Source organism: Pseudophryne corroboree, chromosome 4, assembly GCF_028390025.1.
Source record: "Pseudophryne corroboree isolate aPseCor3 chromosome 4, aPseCor3.hap2, whole genome shotgun sequence".
Lineage (NCBI taxonomy): Eukaryota > Metazoa > Chordata > Amphibia > Anura > Myobatrachidae > Pseudophryne > Pseudophryne corroboree.
Window position 1 is genome coordinate 88,601,824 of NC_086447.1, and position 18,175 is coordinate 88,619,998.

Below are 18,175 nucleotides of genomic sequence, written 5' to 3' on the forward strand. Positions count from 1 at the left end.
CTATGGGGGGAATTCAAATGTTTGAAAAGTCAGTTGGGTGTCTGTTTTTTCCTATCTAATAGACAGGAAAAAACAGACACCCAACCGACTTTTCAAACATTTGAATCTCCCCCTATGTGTTAACACCCAAAGACGGTTATTTTACCGGGCGAGAAAAAGGGGCTTTAATTGAATGGTATCCGGACTGTAGATCTACACTATGGAGATCTACAGTCAATAAGTCTACCGCTAATGGTAGACATGCATTAGGTAGACAGGGTCAAAAGGTAGACAGAATAGGTAGACATTATGAAAGATCGACCGGGGTAAAAGGTTGACCTGTAAATGGTAAGGGGGGTAGACATGGAGAGATCTGTGTTTAAAATCTAAGCAATCTGACTAGATTGCTTAGATTTTAAGCACAGATCTGTTGTGTGTTATGCCCCCCAGCGATAGCCTCTATCGCCGGTGCTAGATTGAGCCAATGCAGCGGGTCGCTCACTTCACCGCTGTGAAGTGATCTCTCCCATCAGTACCCCCCTGTAGACACAAAAAATACCTTTTTAATGTAGATCTAATAATCCACATCCTAATTGAATAGTCACAGAAGTTAAAGCCTGAAGCAACAAGCCTTTTTCACACCCATTAATATAACAGGTCTAATTGAATTCCCCCATGAGATTGGTATCTGAAAGCTCTTTAGTACAGTTTAGCTGTACATCAGAGTAATCTGTGTCATTGGGCTTTATTTATAGTTGCTGCGATCACGCTTGCTTTGCAGCTGCAAAAACACGCAAATGACCCAGAAGCCGCCTTGTGTTTAGGAACGCCACAGCCGGCTTCCCACATCTGCTGCTCACGTACAAAAGCGAAAACTTCGGATGCACATCACTCGGCTGTCGGCCTCCCTGAGTGAGTCTGTGGTGTCGCAGACAGAGCAGCTCTTCTGGCACACCCAGGGCCCTCCAGCTGCGAACAAATTCACAGCGGCGGATTTTGGTTCACCCAGAAAATGGACTGTAAATGGTGCCGTCTAACCACCCCCCCCCCCAAAACGCAGCTTCCTGTCACTGAGTTTTGCAGATTAATCCTGTGCATGCGATATCGCTATTCATTCGCTGTGCGTGCGCAGTGCTACTGTGCCGCCTACGTATTGGCAGATAATCACTCGGCTGCATTCTACACTGACGTGAGGCTCTGTCCTAATCACATACAAGTAACTATAGTCCCACACATCAGCACTGACTGAGACGCGTGTTGCTCCTTAAGGACTTGCCACTTTTGTGTTTATTTGAGATATATTTTGGGTTATAAAAGGAAAAAAAGTTTTATTAAGGGATGTTTAGTTTACTTCCCCGGCATATCTGAGAAGAGTGCACAACTTCTTTACAAAACCTGTGATGACACGAAGATGAATGCTGGAATGTAAATACTCTGACGTGGCTCCAGTTACAGCCATACGCTATGTTTGTAGTCTGACATACAGTAGTATTTCATAATGGTACAATTTGATTGTGCAGCCCACAGGGGTATGGGTCGTTAGGTCGACCTGAACAAGGTCGACATAATTTTTTTTTACTTTTTTTGGTGTCGTTTTCTTCGTAAAGTGATGGGGAGCCCCAATTAGTGCACGGTGTCCCCTCGCTTCGGCAAGGTGCCTCGCTCTGCTACCGCTGCACTCGGCACAGGTTACCGTTCCCAGTTGTAGTCCACGTGGATTGTAGCGTGTGAAAAACTAATGTCAACCTTTTTCCATGTCGACCAAGTTTATGTCGACCAATAGTGGTCAACCTAATGATTGTCGATCTAATGACTGTAAGCTCAGTAAAGGTGTGTACAGTGAGATATAGTCAAAATCGTAAGGAAAGTTCGTGCAGATCGCAAGGAGAAAGTGACCTTGCGATCCCGATGTAATACCGATGCGCGGTCCCGCGAGGTCTGTATCACATGCCTAGATAGACTGTGCAGGCAAGTCAATTTTGACTATCTAGTATAAAAGAATAGTCAAAATTGAATCGCACAGAACCAGTATCTCAAGCACAGTCATCTAGGCCTGCGATACCGATCACAGTCTCTATCGCGTAGTGAGAATCAGGGTTATCAGAAATGTCACCGTGTGTATGCACCTTTAGAATTGATAATCCCAGATTTGGGTGAACCGGGTGTGTCTGAAGCCACCGTCACATTAATATATTCCTGTACCCAGCATGTACTAGGTAATAGTTTCACACACTTTGCATCTGGTGGGAGTTTCTCTCCCCTTGAATTTGGCTTTTCATGCAGTATGGATGATACTCTTTGTGGCAATCTCGCCTTCATAGAGGAGTGGTGCTGGTGCACCTGTGTGCTTGGTTGAAGATACAAATATAGTCCATGGGGTATATGCAATTCACGGCGAATCGCGGCAAATTATCGCCGTTTTTAAATTCGACTCAATTCGACAGGTGAATTCCGGAAGGTGGCTTCCGGAATTCACCATATTCAATGAAAAACGGATTCGCCAGAGTCGCGGGCGAAAATCGGCCGATTTGGCGGATTTTGCCGCGATTTTAAAAAACGTGAAAAAACGGGAAAAACCCGGAAAAAAAAATGGCGTGGGGTCCCCCCTCCAAAGCATAACCAGCCTCGGGCTCATCGAGCTGGTCCTGGTTCTAAAAATCCGGGGGAAAATTGGCCAGGGATCCCCCGTATTTTTAAAACCAGCACCGGGCTCTGCGCCTGGTGCTGGTGCCAAAAATACGGGGGACAAAAAGAGTAGGGGTCCCCCGTATTTTTAACACCAGCATCGGGCTCCACTAGCTGGACAGATAATGCCACAGCCGGGGGTCACTTTTATGCCGTGCCCTGCGGCCGTGGCATTAAATATCCAACTAGTCACCCCTGGCCGGGGTACCCTGGGGGAGTGGGGACCCCTTCAATCAAGGGGTCCCCCCCCCCAGCCACCCAAGGGCCAGGGGTGAAGCCCGAGGCTGTCCCCCCCCATCCAATGGGCTGCGGATGGGGGGGCTGATAGCCTTTTGTGATAATAAAAAGATATGTTTTTTCCAGTAGTACTACAAGTCCCAGCAAGCCTCCCCCGCAAGCTGGTACTTGGAGAACCACAAGTACCAGCATGTGGGAGAAAAACGGGCCCGCTGGTACCTGTAGTACTACTGGGAAAAAAATACCCCAAAAAAAACAGGACACACACACCGTGACAGTAAAACTTTATTACACACTACCGACACACACATACTTACCTATGTTGACACGCCGACTGCCACGGTCTCCGACGATCCGAGGGTACCTGTGAAAAAATGATACTCACCTTCCAGCGTCCAGAGATAAATCCACGTCCAGAGAGATAAATCCACGTACTTGTAAAAAAAAAAGAACACGCAAATACCCGCTCCATACCGGACTAGAAAGGGGTCCAATGCTTTCACATCAGACCCCTTTCTACCGAATGCCGGGACATCACGTGACTCCTGTCACTGAAGTCCCTTCAGCCAATCAGGAAGCGCTACTTCCGTGGCGCTCACCTGATTGGCTGTGCGCTGTCTGTACTGTGACAGCACATCGCAAAGCCGCTCCATTACTTTCAATGGTGGGAACTTAGCGGCTAGCGGTGGGGTCACCCGCCGGTCAGCCGCTGACCGGCGGGTGACCTTACCGCTAGCCGCTAAGTTCCCACCATTGAAAGTAATGGAGCGGCTTTGCGATGTGCAGTCACAGTACAGACAGCGCACAGCCAATCAGGTTAGCGCAACGAAGTTGCGCTTCCTGATTGGCTTAGAGACCTTTCTGTGACAGCTGTCACTGACAGGTCTCATTCGTGGAAAGGTGTCCCATGTGTCAGCATGGGACCCCTTTCAGTCCGGCATGGAGCGGGTGTTCGGTTTGTTTTTTTGCCAAGTACGTGGATTTATCTCTGGACCATGGCTGGGGTGAGTATATTGATCTTTTCTTTTCAGGTATCCGTGGATTCTACATGGAGAAGAGGACCGATGTCGGCGTGTGAACATAGGTAAGTATGTGTGTGTCGACGTATGAAATAAAGTTTTACTGTCGACGGTGTGTGTGTCCTGTTTTTATTTGGGTATTTTTTCCCCAGTAGTACTACAGGTACCAGCGGGCCCGATTTTCTCCCGCATGCTGGTACTTGTGGTTCTCCAAGTACCAGCTTGCGGGGGAGGCTTGCTGGGACTTGTAGTACTACTGGAAAAAACAATATCTTTTTATTATCACAAAAGGCTATCAGCTCCCCCATCCGCAGCCCATTGGATGGGGGGGGACAGCCTCGGGCTTCACCCCTGGCCCTTGGGTGGCTGGGGGGGGGGACCCCTTGATTGAAGGGGTCCCCACTCCCCCAGGGTACCCCGGCCAGGGGTGACTAGTTGGATATTTAATGCCACGGCCGCAGGGCACGGCATAAGTGACCCCCGGCTGTGGCATTATCTGTCCAGCTAGTGGAGCCCGATGCTGGTGTTAAAAATACGGGGGACCCCTACTCTTTTTGTCCCCCGTATTTTTGGCACCAGCACCAGGCGCAGAGCCCGGTGCTGGTTTTAAAAATACGGGGGATCCCCTGTCAATTTTTCCCCCGCATTTTTAGAACCAGGACCAGCTCAAAGAGCCCGAGGCTGGTTATGCTTTGGAGGGGGGACCCCACGCCATTTTTTTTTATGATTTCACCGTTCCAGCATAAAAAAAAAATAAAAATATATATATATTTTAAAAAATATATAAATAATATTTGTGCCTCCAAAAAAAAAAAAAAAGTACCTATTCCCTTCTAATATAAATAGATCTGCTATTCCCCCCCCAAAAAAAACAAAAAAAAAACATGTTTAAAATTTTTTTATTTGTTTTCACCCTCCAAAGTGTGGCGGATTGAAAATGACGAATTTGCTGTCTAAAAGCACTGCTGTCGAATTTCCAAACTTGAATTGAATATGCTTTGGTCGAATTGCAGCACTTGTATCATTGCAGAAAAGTCGAATTTGCAAAAAGTCGAATTTCAAAAAGTCGAATTTTGAAAGTCCGTTTTTTGGTCGGAAAGCACTGAATTGCATAGGCGATTTTTTTTTTTTTGGTCGAAAATGACCCGAAATTCGACAATTTCGGGAATTCGACCGCAATTGCATATACCCCTATATCGGTAGTTATATCACACAGTGTGTATGCCCCTAAGAATACTTAAGAAGCTATACTGGAGGTGACAGTGGGTGGCGCTGTATTTTAAGTTACCACTATTTAGTCTCTCTTTAACGAGGAACTGAACTCCCTTAAATCTCATTCCTGTTAATCACCTATGTTATGATGCTTAGCAAGCACCGGCCGCAGTAAGATTTATCCCACAATCTTCCCTCCATGGTTGAGGTTTCGACAGGGACCTGTTTTGGAACCAAATCTTCTAATGTATAGGCGTATCCTATGCGTGTAGTGCAGGTGTCATTTACTCCACTTAACTGAGTAAGAACTAAACAAGAGGAGCGTGTGCTTCAGTTTTACACATTATGTGTAAGACTTTATAGCCCAAATGGGTAGAAAACATAGTGCATATCGCACCGTGTGTGTATACACCTTTGCGATGCCGATGTGCGGTGCCGTGGGGTCGGCATCGCAAGAAAAAATATAATGTGCAGGTCAATTTTGACTAGAAAGTGTACAATCTAGTTTCTAATATAGACACAATTATACATAGCCAAAATCGCTCTATGGGGTCGATTCTATTCGGCAACTTAAGAATAGCGCCGGGAATTAGCTCCCGACGCTATTCAATTCAGCTCCAGTTAAGTCGGCGATGTCCCGTTCTCGCCGACTTAACAGGTAGTTTTGTCGGGAGAACGGGCATTCTCCGACTTAACTACCCGCGGCGATGCTGATTCCCGACAGAATCAGCCTCGCGCCGGCCGCGAGGCATCACTTTTGTCGGGTTTCTGCTCTCATCCCCCGGGGATGAGTGAAGAATTCCCGACAATTGCGGGGCACTAGCAGCTGAATTGAATAGCGTCGGGAGCGAATTCCCGGCGCTATTTTTAAGTTGCCGAATAGAATCGACCCCATATGTGTACAGTCAATATCTGTGGTTCTCGGCTCCGGGGGTGGATCAGTATGAAATACCTCCAATCAAAATCCCGACGGTTGAAATCCCGACAGCAATTGACCAACTGTCAAAGGTCAAAATACTGACATGTGAAATGCCGACAGGTCAAAATACCGACATGCGGTTTTCATTGTTTTTGTGTGTGTCGACATGGACACCATATAAGTGTACCGCGTCCCCTCGCATGGCTCACTGTACTCGCCATGCTTCGGGCACGGTGCCTCACTGCGCTCCGCACACTATTATATGCCCCCTCCAGGTCCACTGGGATGGTAAAGTATGAACAAGTAATTTTCAATGAAAAAACTGATGTCGGCATTTTGACCTGTCGACATTTTACATATTGGTATTTCTCTGACGTCCTAGTGGATGCTGGGAACTCCGTAAGGACCATGGGGAATAGCGGCTCCGCAGGAGACTGGGCACAAAAGTAAAGCTTTAGGACTACCTGGTGTGCACTGGCTCCTCCCCCCATGACCCTCCTCCAAGCCTCAGTTAGATTTTTGTGCCCGAACGAGAAGGGTGCACACTAGGGGCTCTCCTGAGCTGCTTAGTAAAAAGTTTAGTTTTAGGTTTTTTATTTTCAGTGAGACCTGCTGGCAACGAGGGACTAAGGGGAGAAGAAGCGAACTCACCTGCGTGCAGAGTGGATTGGGCTTCTTAGGCTACTGGACACCATTAGCTCCAGAGGGATCGAACACAGGCCCAGCCATGGAGTCCGATCCCAGAGCCGCGCCGCCGGCCCCCTTACAGAGCCAGAAGCAAGAAGAGGTCCGGAAAATCGGCGGCAGAAGACATCCCGTCTTCACCAAGGTAGCGCACAGCACTGCAGCTGTGCGCCATTGCTCCTCAGCACACTTCACACTTCGGTCACTGAGGGTGCAGGGCGCTAGGGGGGGGCGCCCTGAGCAGCAATAAAAACACCTTGGCTGGCGAAAATACATCACATATAGCCCCCAGGGCTATATGGATGAATTTTAACCCCTGCCAGATTACACTGAAAAACGGGAGAAAAGGCCGCAGAGAAGGGGGCGGAGCCTATCTCCTCAGCACACTGGCGCCATTTTCCCTCACAGCTCCGTTGGAGGGAAGCTCCCTGGCTCTCCCCTGCAGTCCTGCACTACAGAAAGGGTTAAAAAAGAGAGGGGGGCACTAATTAGGCGCAGTATAAACAATACAGCAGCTATAAGGGGAAAAACACTTATATAAGGTTATCCCTGTATATATATATATATATATATAGCGCTCTGGTGTGTGCTGGCAAACTCTCCCTCTGTCTCCCCAAAGGGCTAGTGGGGTCCTGTCCTCTATCAGAGCATTCCCTGTGTGTGTGCTGTGTGTCGGTACGTTTGTGTCGACATGTATAAGGAGGAAAATGATGTGGAGGCGGAGCAAATTGCCTGTAATAGGGATGTCACCCCCTAGGGGGTCGACACCTGAGTGGATAAACTGCTGGAAGGAATTACATGACAGTGTCAGCTCTTTACAAAAGACAGTGATTGACATGAGACAGCCGGCTACTCAGCTTGTGCCTGTCCAGACGTCTCATAGGCCGTCAGGGGCTCTAAAGCGCCCGTTACCTCAGATGGCAAATACAGACGCCGACACGGATACTGACTCCAGTGTCGACGGGGAAAAGACAAATATGACTTCCAGTAGGGCCACACGTTACATGATTGAGGCAATGGAAATGTTTTACACATTTCTGATAATACGAGTACCACCAATAGGGGTATTATGTTCAGTGAGGAAAAACTACCTGTAGTTTTCCTGAATCTGAGAAATTAAATGAGGTGTGTGATGAAGCGTGGGTTTCCCCGATTAAAAAACTGATAATTTCTAAAAAGTTATTGGCATATATCCTTTCCCGCCAGAGGTTAGGGTGCGTTGGGAAACACCCCCTAGGGGGGATAAAGCGCTCACACGCTTGTCAAAACAAGGGCTCTACCCTCTCCTGAGATGGCCGCCCTTAAGGATCCTGCTGATAGAAAGCAGGAGGGTATCCTAAAATGTATTTACACACACACTGGTGTTATACTGCGACCAGCAATCGCCTCTGCCTGGATGTGCAGTGCTGGGTTGGCGTGGTCGGATTCCCTGACTGAAAATATTGATACCCTAGATAGGGACAGTATATTATTGCCTGTAGAGCATTTAAAAGATGCATTTCTATATATGTGTGATGCACAGCGGGATATTTGCCGACTGGCATCAAGAGTAAGTGCGCTGTCCATTTCTGCCAGAAGAGGGTTATGGACACGACAGTGGTCAGGTGATGCGGATTCCAAATGGCATATGGAAGTATTGCCTTATAAAGGGGAGGAGTTATTTGGGGTCGGTCTTTCAGACCTGGTGGCCACGGCAACAGCTGGGAAATCCACGTTTTTACCCCAGGTCGCCTCTCAACATAAGAAGACGCCGTATTATCAGGCGCAGTCCTTTCGTTCCCATAAGGGCACGTGGGCAAAAGGTTCCTCATTTCTGCCCCGTGACAGAGAGGGAAACGGCTGCAGAAATCAGCCAGTTCCCAGGAACAGAAGCCCTCCCCCGCCTCTGCCAAGCCCTCAGCATGACGCTGGGGCTTTACAAGCAGACAGGGAGGCAGTGTTGGAAGCCATTCACAAGCTGTATTCCCAGCAGGTGTTAATTAAGGTACCCCTCCTGCAACAGGAAAAGGGGTATTACTCCACACTGTTGTGGTACCGAAGCCGGACGGCTCGGTGAGACCGATTTTAAATCTAAAATCTTTGAACACTTACATACAGAGGTTCAAATTCAAGAGAAGGGGACTACATGGTGTCTCTGGACATCAAGGATGCTTACCTTCATGTCCAAATTTACCCTTCTCACCAAGGGTACCTCAGGTTTGTGGTACAGAACTGTCACTATCAGTTTCAGACGCTGCCGTTTGGATGGTCCACGGCACCCCGGGTCTTTACCAAGGTAATGGCCGAAATGATGATACTCCTTCGAAGAAAGGGAGTTTTAGTTATCCCTTACTTGGATGATCTCCTGATAAGGGTAAGATCCTGGGAACAGTTGGAGGTCGGTGTAGCACTATCTCAGGTAGTGTTGCGACAGCAAGATTGGATTCTCAATATTCCAAAATCGCAGCTGGTTCCGACGACTCGTCTTCTGTTCCTAGGGATGATCCCGACACAGTTCAGAAAAAGGTGTTTCTCCCGGAGGAGAGAGCCAGGGAGTTATCCGAGCTAGTCAGGAACCTCCTAAAACCGAGCCAAGTCTCAGTGCATCAATGCACAAGGGTTCTGGGAAAAATGGTAGCTTCCTACGAAGAAAAGCCATTCGGCAGATTCCACGCAAGAACTTTCCAGTGGGACCTGCTGGACAAATGGTCCGGGTCGCATCTTAAGATGCATCAGCGGATAACCCGGTCACCAAGGACAAGGGTGTCCCTCCTGTGGTGGTTGCAGAGTGCTCATCTTCTAGAGGGCCGCAGAGTCGGCATTCAGGACTGGGTCCTGGTGACCACGGATGCCAGCCTGCGAGGCTGGGGAGCAGTCACACAGGGAAGAAATTTCCAGGGCTTATGGTCAAGCCTGGAGACATCATTTCACATAAATATCCTGGAGCTAAGGGCCATTTACAATGCTCTCAGCTTAGCAAGACCTCTGCTTCAAGGTCAGCCGGTGTTGATCCAGTCGGACAACATCACGGCAGTCACCCATGTAAACAGTCAGGGTGGCACAAGAAGCAGTCAATGGCAGAAGCTGCAAGGATTCTAAGCTGGGCGGAAAATCATGGGATAGCACTGTCAGCAGTATTCATTCCGGGAGTGGACAACTGGGAAGCAGACTTCCTCAGCAGGCACGGCCTCCACCCGGGAGAGTGGGGACTTCACCCAGAAGTCTTCCACATGATTGTAAACCATTGGGAAAAACCAAAGGTGGACATGATGGCGTCCCGCCTAAACAAAAAATTGGACAGGTATTGCGCCAGGTCAAGGGAACCTCAGGCAATAGCTGTGGACGCTCTGGTAACACCGTGGGTGTACCAGTCAGTGTATGTGTTCCCTCCTCTTCCTCTCATACCAAAAGTACTGAGAATTATAAGACGGAGGGGAGTAAGAACTATACTCGTGGCTCCGGATTGGCCAAGAAGGACTTGGTACCCGGAACTTCAAGAGATGCTCACGGAGGACCCGTGGCCTCTACCTCTAAGAAGGGACCTGCTCCAGCAAGGACCCTGTCTATTCCAAGACTTACCGCGGCTGCGTTTAACGGCAGGGCGGTTGAACGCCGGATCCTGAAGGAAAAAGGCATTCTGGATGAAGTCATCCCTACCCTGATCAAGCCAGGAAGGATGTAACCGCAAAGCATTATCACCGCATTTGGCGAAAATATGTTGCGGGGTGCGAGGCCAGTAAGGCCCCGATGGAGGAATTTTCAACTAGGTCGATTCCTGCATTTCCTGTAAACAGGAGTGTCTATGTGCCTAAAATTGGGGTCCATTAAGGTTCAAATTTCGGCCCTGTCAATTTTCTTCCAGAAAGAACTAACTTCAGTTCCTGAAGTTCAGACGTTTTGTAAAAGGGGTACTGCATATACAGCCTCCTTTTGTGCATCCAGTGGCACCTTGGGATCTCAATGTAGTTTTGGGGTTCCTAAAGTCACATTGGTTTGAACCACTTGAATCTGTGGAGTTAAAATATCTCACATGGAAAGTGGTCATGTTGTTGGCCCTGGCCTCGGCCAGGCGCGTGTCAGAATTGGGGGCTTTATCCTGTAAAGGCCCTTATCTGATCTTCCAGACAGGGCGGAATTGAGGACTCATCCTCAATTTCTCCCTAAGCTGTTTTCAGCGTTTCACGTGAACCAGCCTATTGTGGTACCTGCGGCTACTAGGGACTTGGAGGACTCCAAGTTGCTGGACGTAGTCAGGGCCCTGAAAATATATGTTTCCAGGACGGCTGGAGTCAGAAAATCTGACTCGCTGTTTATCCTGTATGCACCCAACAAGCTGGGTGCTCCTGCTTCTCAGCAGACTATTGCTCGTTGGATTTGTAGCACAATTCAGCTTGCACATTCTGTGGCAGGCCTGCCACAGCCAAAATCTGTAAAAGCCCATTCCACACGGAAAGTGGGCTCATCTTGGGCGACTGCCCGAGGGGTCTCGGCTTTACAACTTTGCCGAGCAGCTACTTGGTCAGGGGCAAACACGTTTGCTAAATTCTACAAATTTGATACCCTGGCTGAGGAGGACCTGGAGTTCTCTCATTCGGTGCTGCAGAGTCATCCGCACTCTCCCGCCCGTTTGGGAGCTTTGGTATAATCCCCATGGTCCTTACGGAGTCCCCAGCATCCACTTAGGACGTCAGAGAAAATAAGAATTTACTTACCGATAATTCTATTTCTCGTAGTCCGTAGTGGATGCTGGGCGCCCATCCCAAGTGCGGATTGTCTGCAATACTTGTACATAGTTATTGTTACAAAAATCGGGTTATTATTGTTGTGAGCCATCTTTCCAGAGGCTCCTCTGTTATCATGCTGTTAACTGGATTCAGATCACAGGTTGTACAGTGTGATTGGTGTGGCTGGTATGAGTCTTACCCGGGATTGAATATCCTTCCTTATTGTGTACGCTCGTCCGGGCACAGTATCCTAACTGAGGCTTGGAGGAGGGTCATGGGGGGAGGAGCCAGTGCACACCAGGTAGTCCTAAAGCTTTACTTTAGTGCCCAGTCTCCTGCGGAGCCGCTATTCCCCATGGTCCTTACGGAGTTCCCAGCATCCACTACGGACTATGAGAAATAGAATTATCGGTAAGTAAATTCTTATTTTTGACCATGTCGGTATTTTAAATGTCGGTTTTTTGTCCATGTCGGGATTTTGACCGTCGATCAATTGCTGTCAGGATTTCGACCGTCAGGATTTTGATTGAAGGTAAATTGACCTCGTCCTCTCCGGGGAGTTCAACGGAAATCGCAAAGTCAAAATCGGTATTTAGCCAGAATCGCACCGTGTGTAGGCCCCTTATTATTACTGTAAAGCTGTGTACATACGGTGAGATACTGACCATCTCAGATTTTGACTGCGATTTCCCCTGAACTCCCCAGAGCCCTGAACCACAGATACTGACTTTACTTGAGATTTTGACTGAGATTTGACTGGGTACCAATTTTTGACTATACTGTGTACTAGATTGTACACAATATAGTCTAGACTTGCCTGCACAGTCAATCTTTTCCTGCGATACCGACCCCACGGGAGCGTGCATCGGTATCGCAAGCTGTATACACATGGTGCAATTTGCACTAACTTTCCTTACGATTTTGACTGTGTAGTCAAAAAAGTAAGGTTACATTGCACTGTGTGTATGCACCTTTACTGCTGCACTGTAGCTATACTTGTGTAAAGTATTATTGTGAAAATAATAAAATAAAGTAAGTCAAGGTATAAGAAATTGTGTCTAATTGCAGCAATAGGAAATCTTGTTTTTGGTATAATTTACCATTACAGTATCGCTGTGGCAGCTGAGTGATGTCGTTGGCTGGCAGCTGTAAGATTTATACTGGTTGGTAGTGGCTCTTCGGTGCAATGGGAGTTTGTACAGTAACATGTTCTGTAAAAAGACATTAATTTCCAACTGACAAGACTGCCGGCTGGGTGTGCGTTCTCTTCAGAAAATAATGGAGGTAGGCTGTAGCTAAAACAAATGATGATCTGCTGATAGTACAAAATGTTTTTCCAATATAAGGCCTCCGCGAGAGGGTTTATATCCATCTTTGTTGACTGTTGTGCTTATACCTTGAAGGTAGAAGAGGGCTGGTGGAGCGGGACCTGCAGCGGGCGTTCTGGGCTGTTTCCGTCTAACTTTGTGAAAGAGCTGGACCTGTCCGACGATGGTGAAAGCCAGGAAAGCTCCGAAGATCCAGGTAACACTTTATCCATCATTTATTCTTACAGTGAGGTTTAACTAGTTGTATTCCGTACACCAAAAACTGGATTGTATGTTCAGGGACTCTGTGACTTCAGGAAGCAACCGTTGCCTGCAAACAGCAGTTTCCCAGCTGAATCACTGGGCTGGCTCCTAGTGAATTGATGATCTGCCTTTCAGTTAAATTTGATTTGTCTTAATAATGTCATCCGTTCCCTGTGAACTGACATAATATTGCTGCATCAGTGGGTGATAGAAATATTGTACAGGCGGTGGGTGTCCTGAGTGATGTCGGGATTCCAGCGAAGGTCGCATGACCGCCGGGATGCCAGCCTATACCGACGGGTGCACTTTAAAGATGTGCAAAAGGCTCTTGTAATTCAGTATCCTTAAACTAAATCTAAAACTTCCTGTACATTTTTCCTGTGTGAATTAAATCGGTCAAGCAATGACGTGTCATTTAAAATAATCATGTGAATGTTTTACTATTTATTGCGAAAAGGTTAAGTTCTCGATGAGTTGAGGTTGTTTTAAATGTCTTATGTTCTAATTTATCTTCCCACCATTCCTATTCCTTGTGTCTTAATTAGTGACGTGTGTTTCAGTTTAGTCCTTTACCCTTGGGTCCGGCCGCCCAAGCTTCCGTCAGTGTCTGCGTTCGGCCCGTGCACATAATACTTTGTAGTGTGTAATAATTACTTTATGCTCTGAATGCAGAGGGGGAACAGCTGCTGATATTGAAAGGAGATGTTCAGCAGGCTCGGCTCGCCCCGTATACGTGGCCGGAAATAAATAAGATGTGGTCACTGCACATGGTTTGAATCAAGCTGAGAAGTGTGTATACTGTGAGGCTTGTGTGCCTTGGACGGATACAGTATGTGCCCAGTTAGAGCAGATTCGGAAGCGGGCACAGCAGAATCTCTGCTCCTTCATTCTTGCATCACTCGTTGACGTTCCATTGTTCCCTGTGAGCTATGTGATAGAAAAATACACACAATTGGCCTGAAAGCTTTTATTTCCTGTGCCAGATCCATGTGCGCAACTCCTGTTCCCGGGATATGTGCACAGAGAGGAACTTTTTACGTTTACTCCCCAAAAAATTAAAAAATCTCTCTCCTGTCTCTGAGAGGCAACTAAATAACTACATGTTATAATGTAAACTAAAGACAGTTATTATAAATCATTCTGCATAATCTGCCACTGTGTAATGCATCATTCGCTAATAAGTAGCACGCAGGCACATTGCAGAGCTGACGCACAGTATGAGCTCACATGCTAAGGGTATAGATGAGCAAGTGTCATGATATGTGGGGAGTGCAGAGTAGGGGGGACCCCCTGACACAGTCCACTGCGCTCTGCATGTTACCCACTGAGGGGGATTTAGAAATACTGTTTGACTTAAGACCACTGGGGTTCCATTGCCAATGGGAGAATGGAAGTTATTCCATAATGGAGGCCTATAGACATTGAGGGTGGTGGAGGGGGGGGTGTTGCAAAAAAGATAGGTGCGTGTAGATAGATAGATAGAGATATATATATATATATATATATATATATATATATATATATATATATATATATATATATATATATATATATATATATTATATATATATAAAATATTTTCTCTGACGTCCTAAGTGGATGCTGGGACTCCGTAAGGACCATGGGGAATAGCGGCTCCGCAGGAGACTGGGCACAACTAAAAGAAAGCTTTAGGTCTACCTGGTGTGCACTGGCTCCTCCCTCTATGACCCTCCTCCAGACCTCAGTTAGTATCTGTGCCCGGCTGAGCTGGATGCACACTAGGGGCTCTCCTGAGCTCCTAGAAAAGAAAGTATATTTTAGGTTTTTTTATTTTCAGTGAGATCTGCTGGCAACAGAATCACTGCTACGAGGGACTAAGGGGAGAAGGAGCGAACCTACCTGCTTGCAGCTAGCTTGGGCTTCTTAGGCTACTGGACACCATTAGCTCCAGAGGGATCGAACACAGGGCCCGACCTCGATCGTCCGGTCCCGGAGCCGCGCCGCCGTCCCCCTTACAGAGCCAGAAGCAAGAAGATGGTCCTGAAAATCGGCGGCAGAAGACTTCGGTCTTCAACAAGGTAGCGCACAGCACTGCAGCTGTGCGCCATTGCTCCTCATGCACACCTCACACTCCGGTCACTGATGGGTGCAGGGTGCTGGGGGAGGGGGCGCCCTGAGCAGCAATATTAACACCTTGGCTGGCAAAAAAAATCACAATATATAGTCCTAGAGGCTATATATGTGAAAAATACCCCTGCCAGAGATCCATAAAAAAGCGGGAGAAGTCTGCCGAAAAAGTGGCGGGGCTATCTCCCTCAGCACACTATCGCCATTTTTCCCTCACAGCTCTGCTGGAAGGATCGCTCCCAGGCTCTCCCCTGCAGTTTCAAGACTACAAAGGGTAAAAAAGAGAGGGGGGGCACTAAATTTAGGCGCAGCAGTATATATATAAGCAGCTATAAGGGAAAATCACTCAGTTATAGTGTTCATCCCTGTGTTATATAGCGCTCTGCTCTGTCTCTCCAAAGGGCTTAGTGGGGTCCTGTCCTCTGTCAGAGCATTCCCTGTGTGTGTGTGCGGTGTGTCGGTACGGCTGTGTCGACATGTTTGATGAGGAGGCTTATGTGGAGGCGGAGCAGATGCCGATAAATGTGATGTCACCCCCTGCGGGGCCGACACCTGAGTGGATGGACTTGTGGAAGGAATTACGTGAAAGTGTTAACTCCTTACATAAAAGGTTTGACGACATACCAAATATGGGACAGCCGGCTTCTCAGCCTGTGCCTGCCCAGGCGTCTCAAAAGCCATCAGGGGCTCTAAAACGTCCGCTACCTCAGATGGCAGACACAGATGTCGACACGGATACTGACTCCAGTGTCGACGACGATGAGACTAATGTAACTTCCAATAGGGCCACACGTTACATGATTGAGGCAATGAAAAATGTGTTGCACATTTCTGATGTTACCCCAGGAACACAAAAAAAGGTATTATGTTTGGAGAGAAAAAACTACCAGTAGTTTTTCCCCCATCTGAGGAATTAAATGAAGTGTGTGAAGAAGCGTGGGCTTCACCCGATAAGAAACTGGTAATTTCTAAAAGGTTACTAATGACGTACCCTTTCCCGCCAGAGGATAGGTCACGTTGGGAAACATCCCCTAGGGTGGATAAAGCGCTCACACGCTTGTCAAAGAAGGTGGCACTACCGTCTCCGGATACGGCCGCCCTAAAGGAGCCTGCTGATAGGAAGCAGGAGGCTATCCTGAAGTCTGTATATACACACACAGGTATTATACTGAGACCAGCTATTGCTTCAGCATGGATGTGCAGTGCTGCAGCTGCGTGGTCAGATTCCCTGTCGGAAAATATTGATGCCCTAGACAGGGACACTATATTGCTAACCGTAGAGCATATTAAAGGCGCAGTCTTATACATGAGAGATGCACAGAGGGATATTTGCCGGCTGGCATCTAAAATAAGTGCAATGTCCATTTCTGCCAGGAGAGGGTTATGGACTCGGCAGTGGACAGGTGATGCAGATTCTAAAAGGCACATGGAAGTTTTGCCTTATAAGGGTGAGGAGTTGTTCGGGGATGGTCTCTCGAACCTCGTTTCCACAGCAACAGCTGGGAAGTCAGCATTTTTACCCCATGTTCCCTCACAGCCAAAGAAAGCACCGTATTATCAGGTACAGTCCTTTCGGCCCCATAAGGGCAAGCGGGTTAAAGGCGCGTCCTTTCTGCCCAGAGGCAGAGGTAGAGGGAAAAAGCTGCAGCATACAGCCAGTTCCCAGGAGCAAAAGTCCTCCCCCGCTTCCTCCAAGTCCGCCGCATGACGCTGGGGCTCCACAGGCGGAGCCAGGTACGGTGGGGGCCCGTCTCAAAAACTTCAGCAATCAGTGGGCTCGCTCACGGGTGGATCCCTGGATCCTTCAAGTAGTATCTCAGGGGTACGAGCTGGAATTCGAGACGTCTCCCCCCCCGCCGTTTCCTCAAATCTGCCTTGCCTACAACTCCCTCAGGCAGGGAGGCAGTGTTAGAGGCAATACACAAGCTGTATTCCCAGCAGGTGATAGTCAAGGTGCCCCTCCTTCAACAAGGACGGCGTTACTATTCCACAATGTTTGTGGTACCGAAACCGGACGGTTCGGTGAGGCCCATTTTAAATTTGAAATCCTTGAACACATATATAAAAAAATTCAAGTTCAAGATGGAATCGCTCAGGGCGGTTATTGCAAGCCTGGACGAGGGGGATTACATGGTATCACTGGACATCAAGGATGCTTACCTGCATGTCCCCATTTACCATCCTCACCAGGAGTACCTCAGATTTGTGGTACAGGATTGTCATTACCAATTCCAGACTTGCCGTTTGGTTTGTCCACGGCACCGAGTGTATTTCCCAAGGTAATGGCCGAAATGATGATACTCCTTCGAAAAAAGGGAGTTTTAATTATCCCGTACTTGGACGATCTCCTGATAAAGGCGAGGTCCAGGGAGCAGTTGTTGGTCGGGGTAGCACTATCTCGGGAGGTGCTACAACAGCACGGTTGGATTCTAAATATTCCAAAGTCACAGCTGGTCCCTACGACACGTCTACTGTTCCTGGGGATGGTTCTGGACACAGAACAGAAAAAAGTGTTTCTCCCGGAGGAGAAGGCCAAGGAGCTGTTATCTCTAGTCAGAGGCCTCCTAAAACCAAAACAGGTGTCGGTGCATCACTGCACGCGAGTCCTGGGAAAAATGGTAGCTTCCTACGAAGCAATTCCATTCGGCAGGTTCCATGCGAGAACTTTTCAGTGGGACCTGTTGGACAAGTGGTCCGGTTCGCATCTTCAGATGCATCGGCTGATAACCCTGTCTCCAAGTACCAGGGTGTCTCTGCTGTGGTGGCTGCAAAGTGCTCATCTTCAAGAGGGCCGCAGATTCGGCATACAGGACTGGGTCCTGGTGACCACGGATGCCAGCTTTCGAGGCTGGGGGGCAGTCACACAGGGAAGAAACTTCCAAGGACTATGGTCAAGTCAGGAGACTTCCCTACACATAAATATTCTGGAACTGAGGGCCATTTACAATGCCCTAAGTCAGGCAAAACCCCTGCTTCAAAACCAGCCGGTACTGGTCCAGTCAGACAACATCACGGCAGTCGCCCATGTAAACCGACAGGGCGGCACAAGAAGCAGGA

General features: G+C 48.0%; 1 protein-coding gene across 4 annotated transcripts in view; it reads left to right on the forward strand.

The window, feature by feature from the left end:
• The window catches only part of CD2AP (CD2 associated protein), a 171,881-nt gene that overhangs the window by 92,998 nt on the left and 60,708 nt on the right, over positions 1 to 18,175 (forward strand). For all 4 annotated transcript variants that reach the window (XM_063915246.1, XM_063915247.1, XM_063915244.1 and 1 more), the window contains one exon: positions 12,842 to 12,962. In XM_063915246.1, the coding sequence (XP_063771316.1) occupies positions 12,842 to 12,962 (121 nt within the window). The remainder of the gene's footprint in view (positions 1 to 12,841; positions 12,963 to 18,175) is intronic.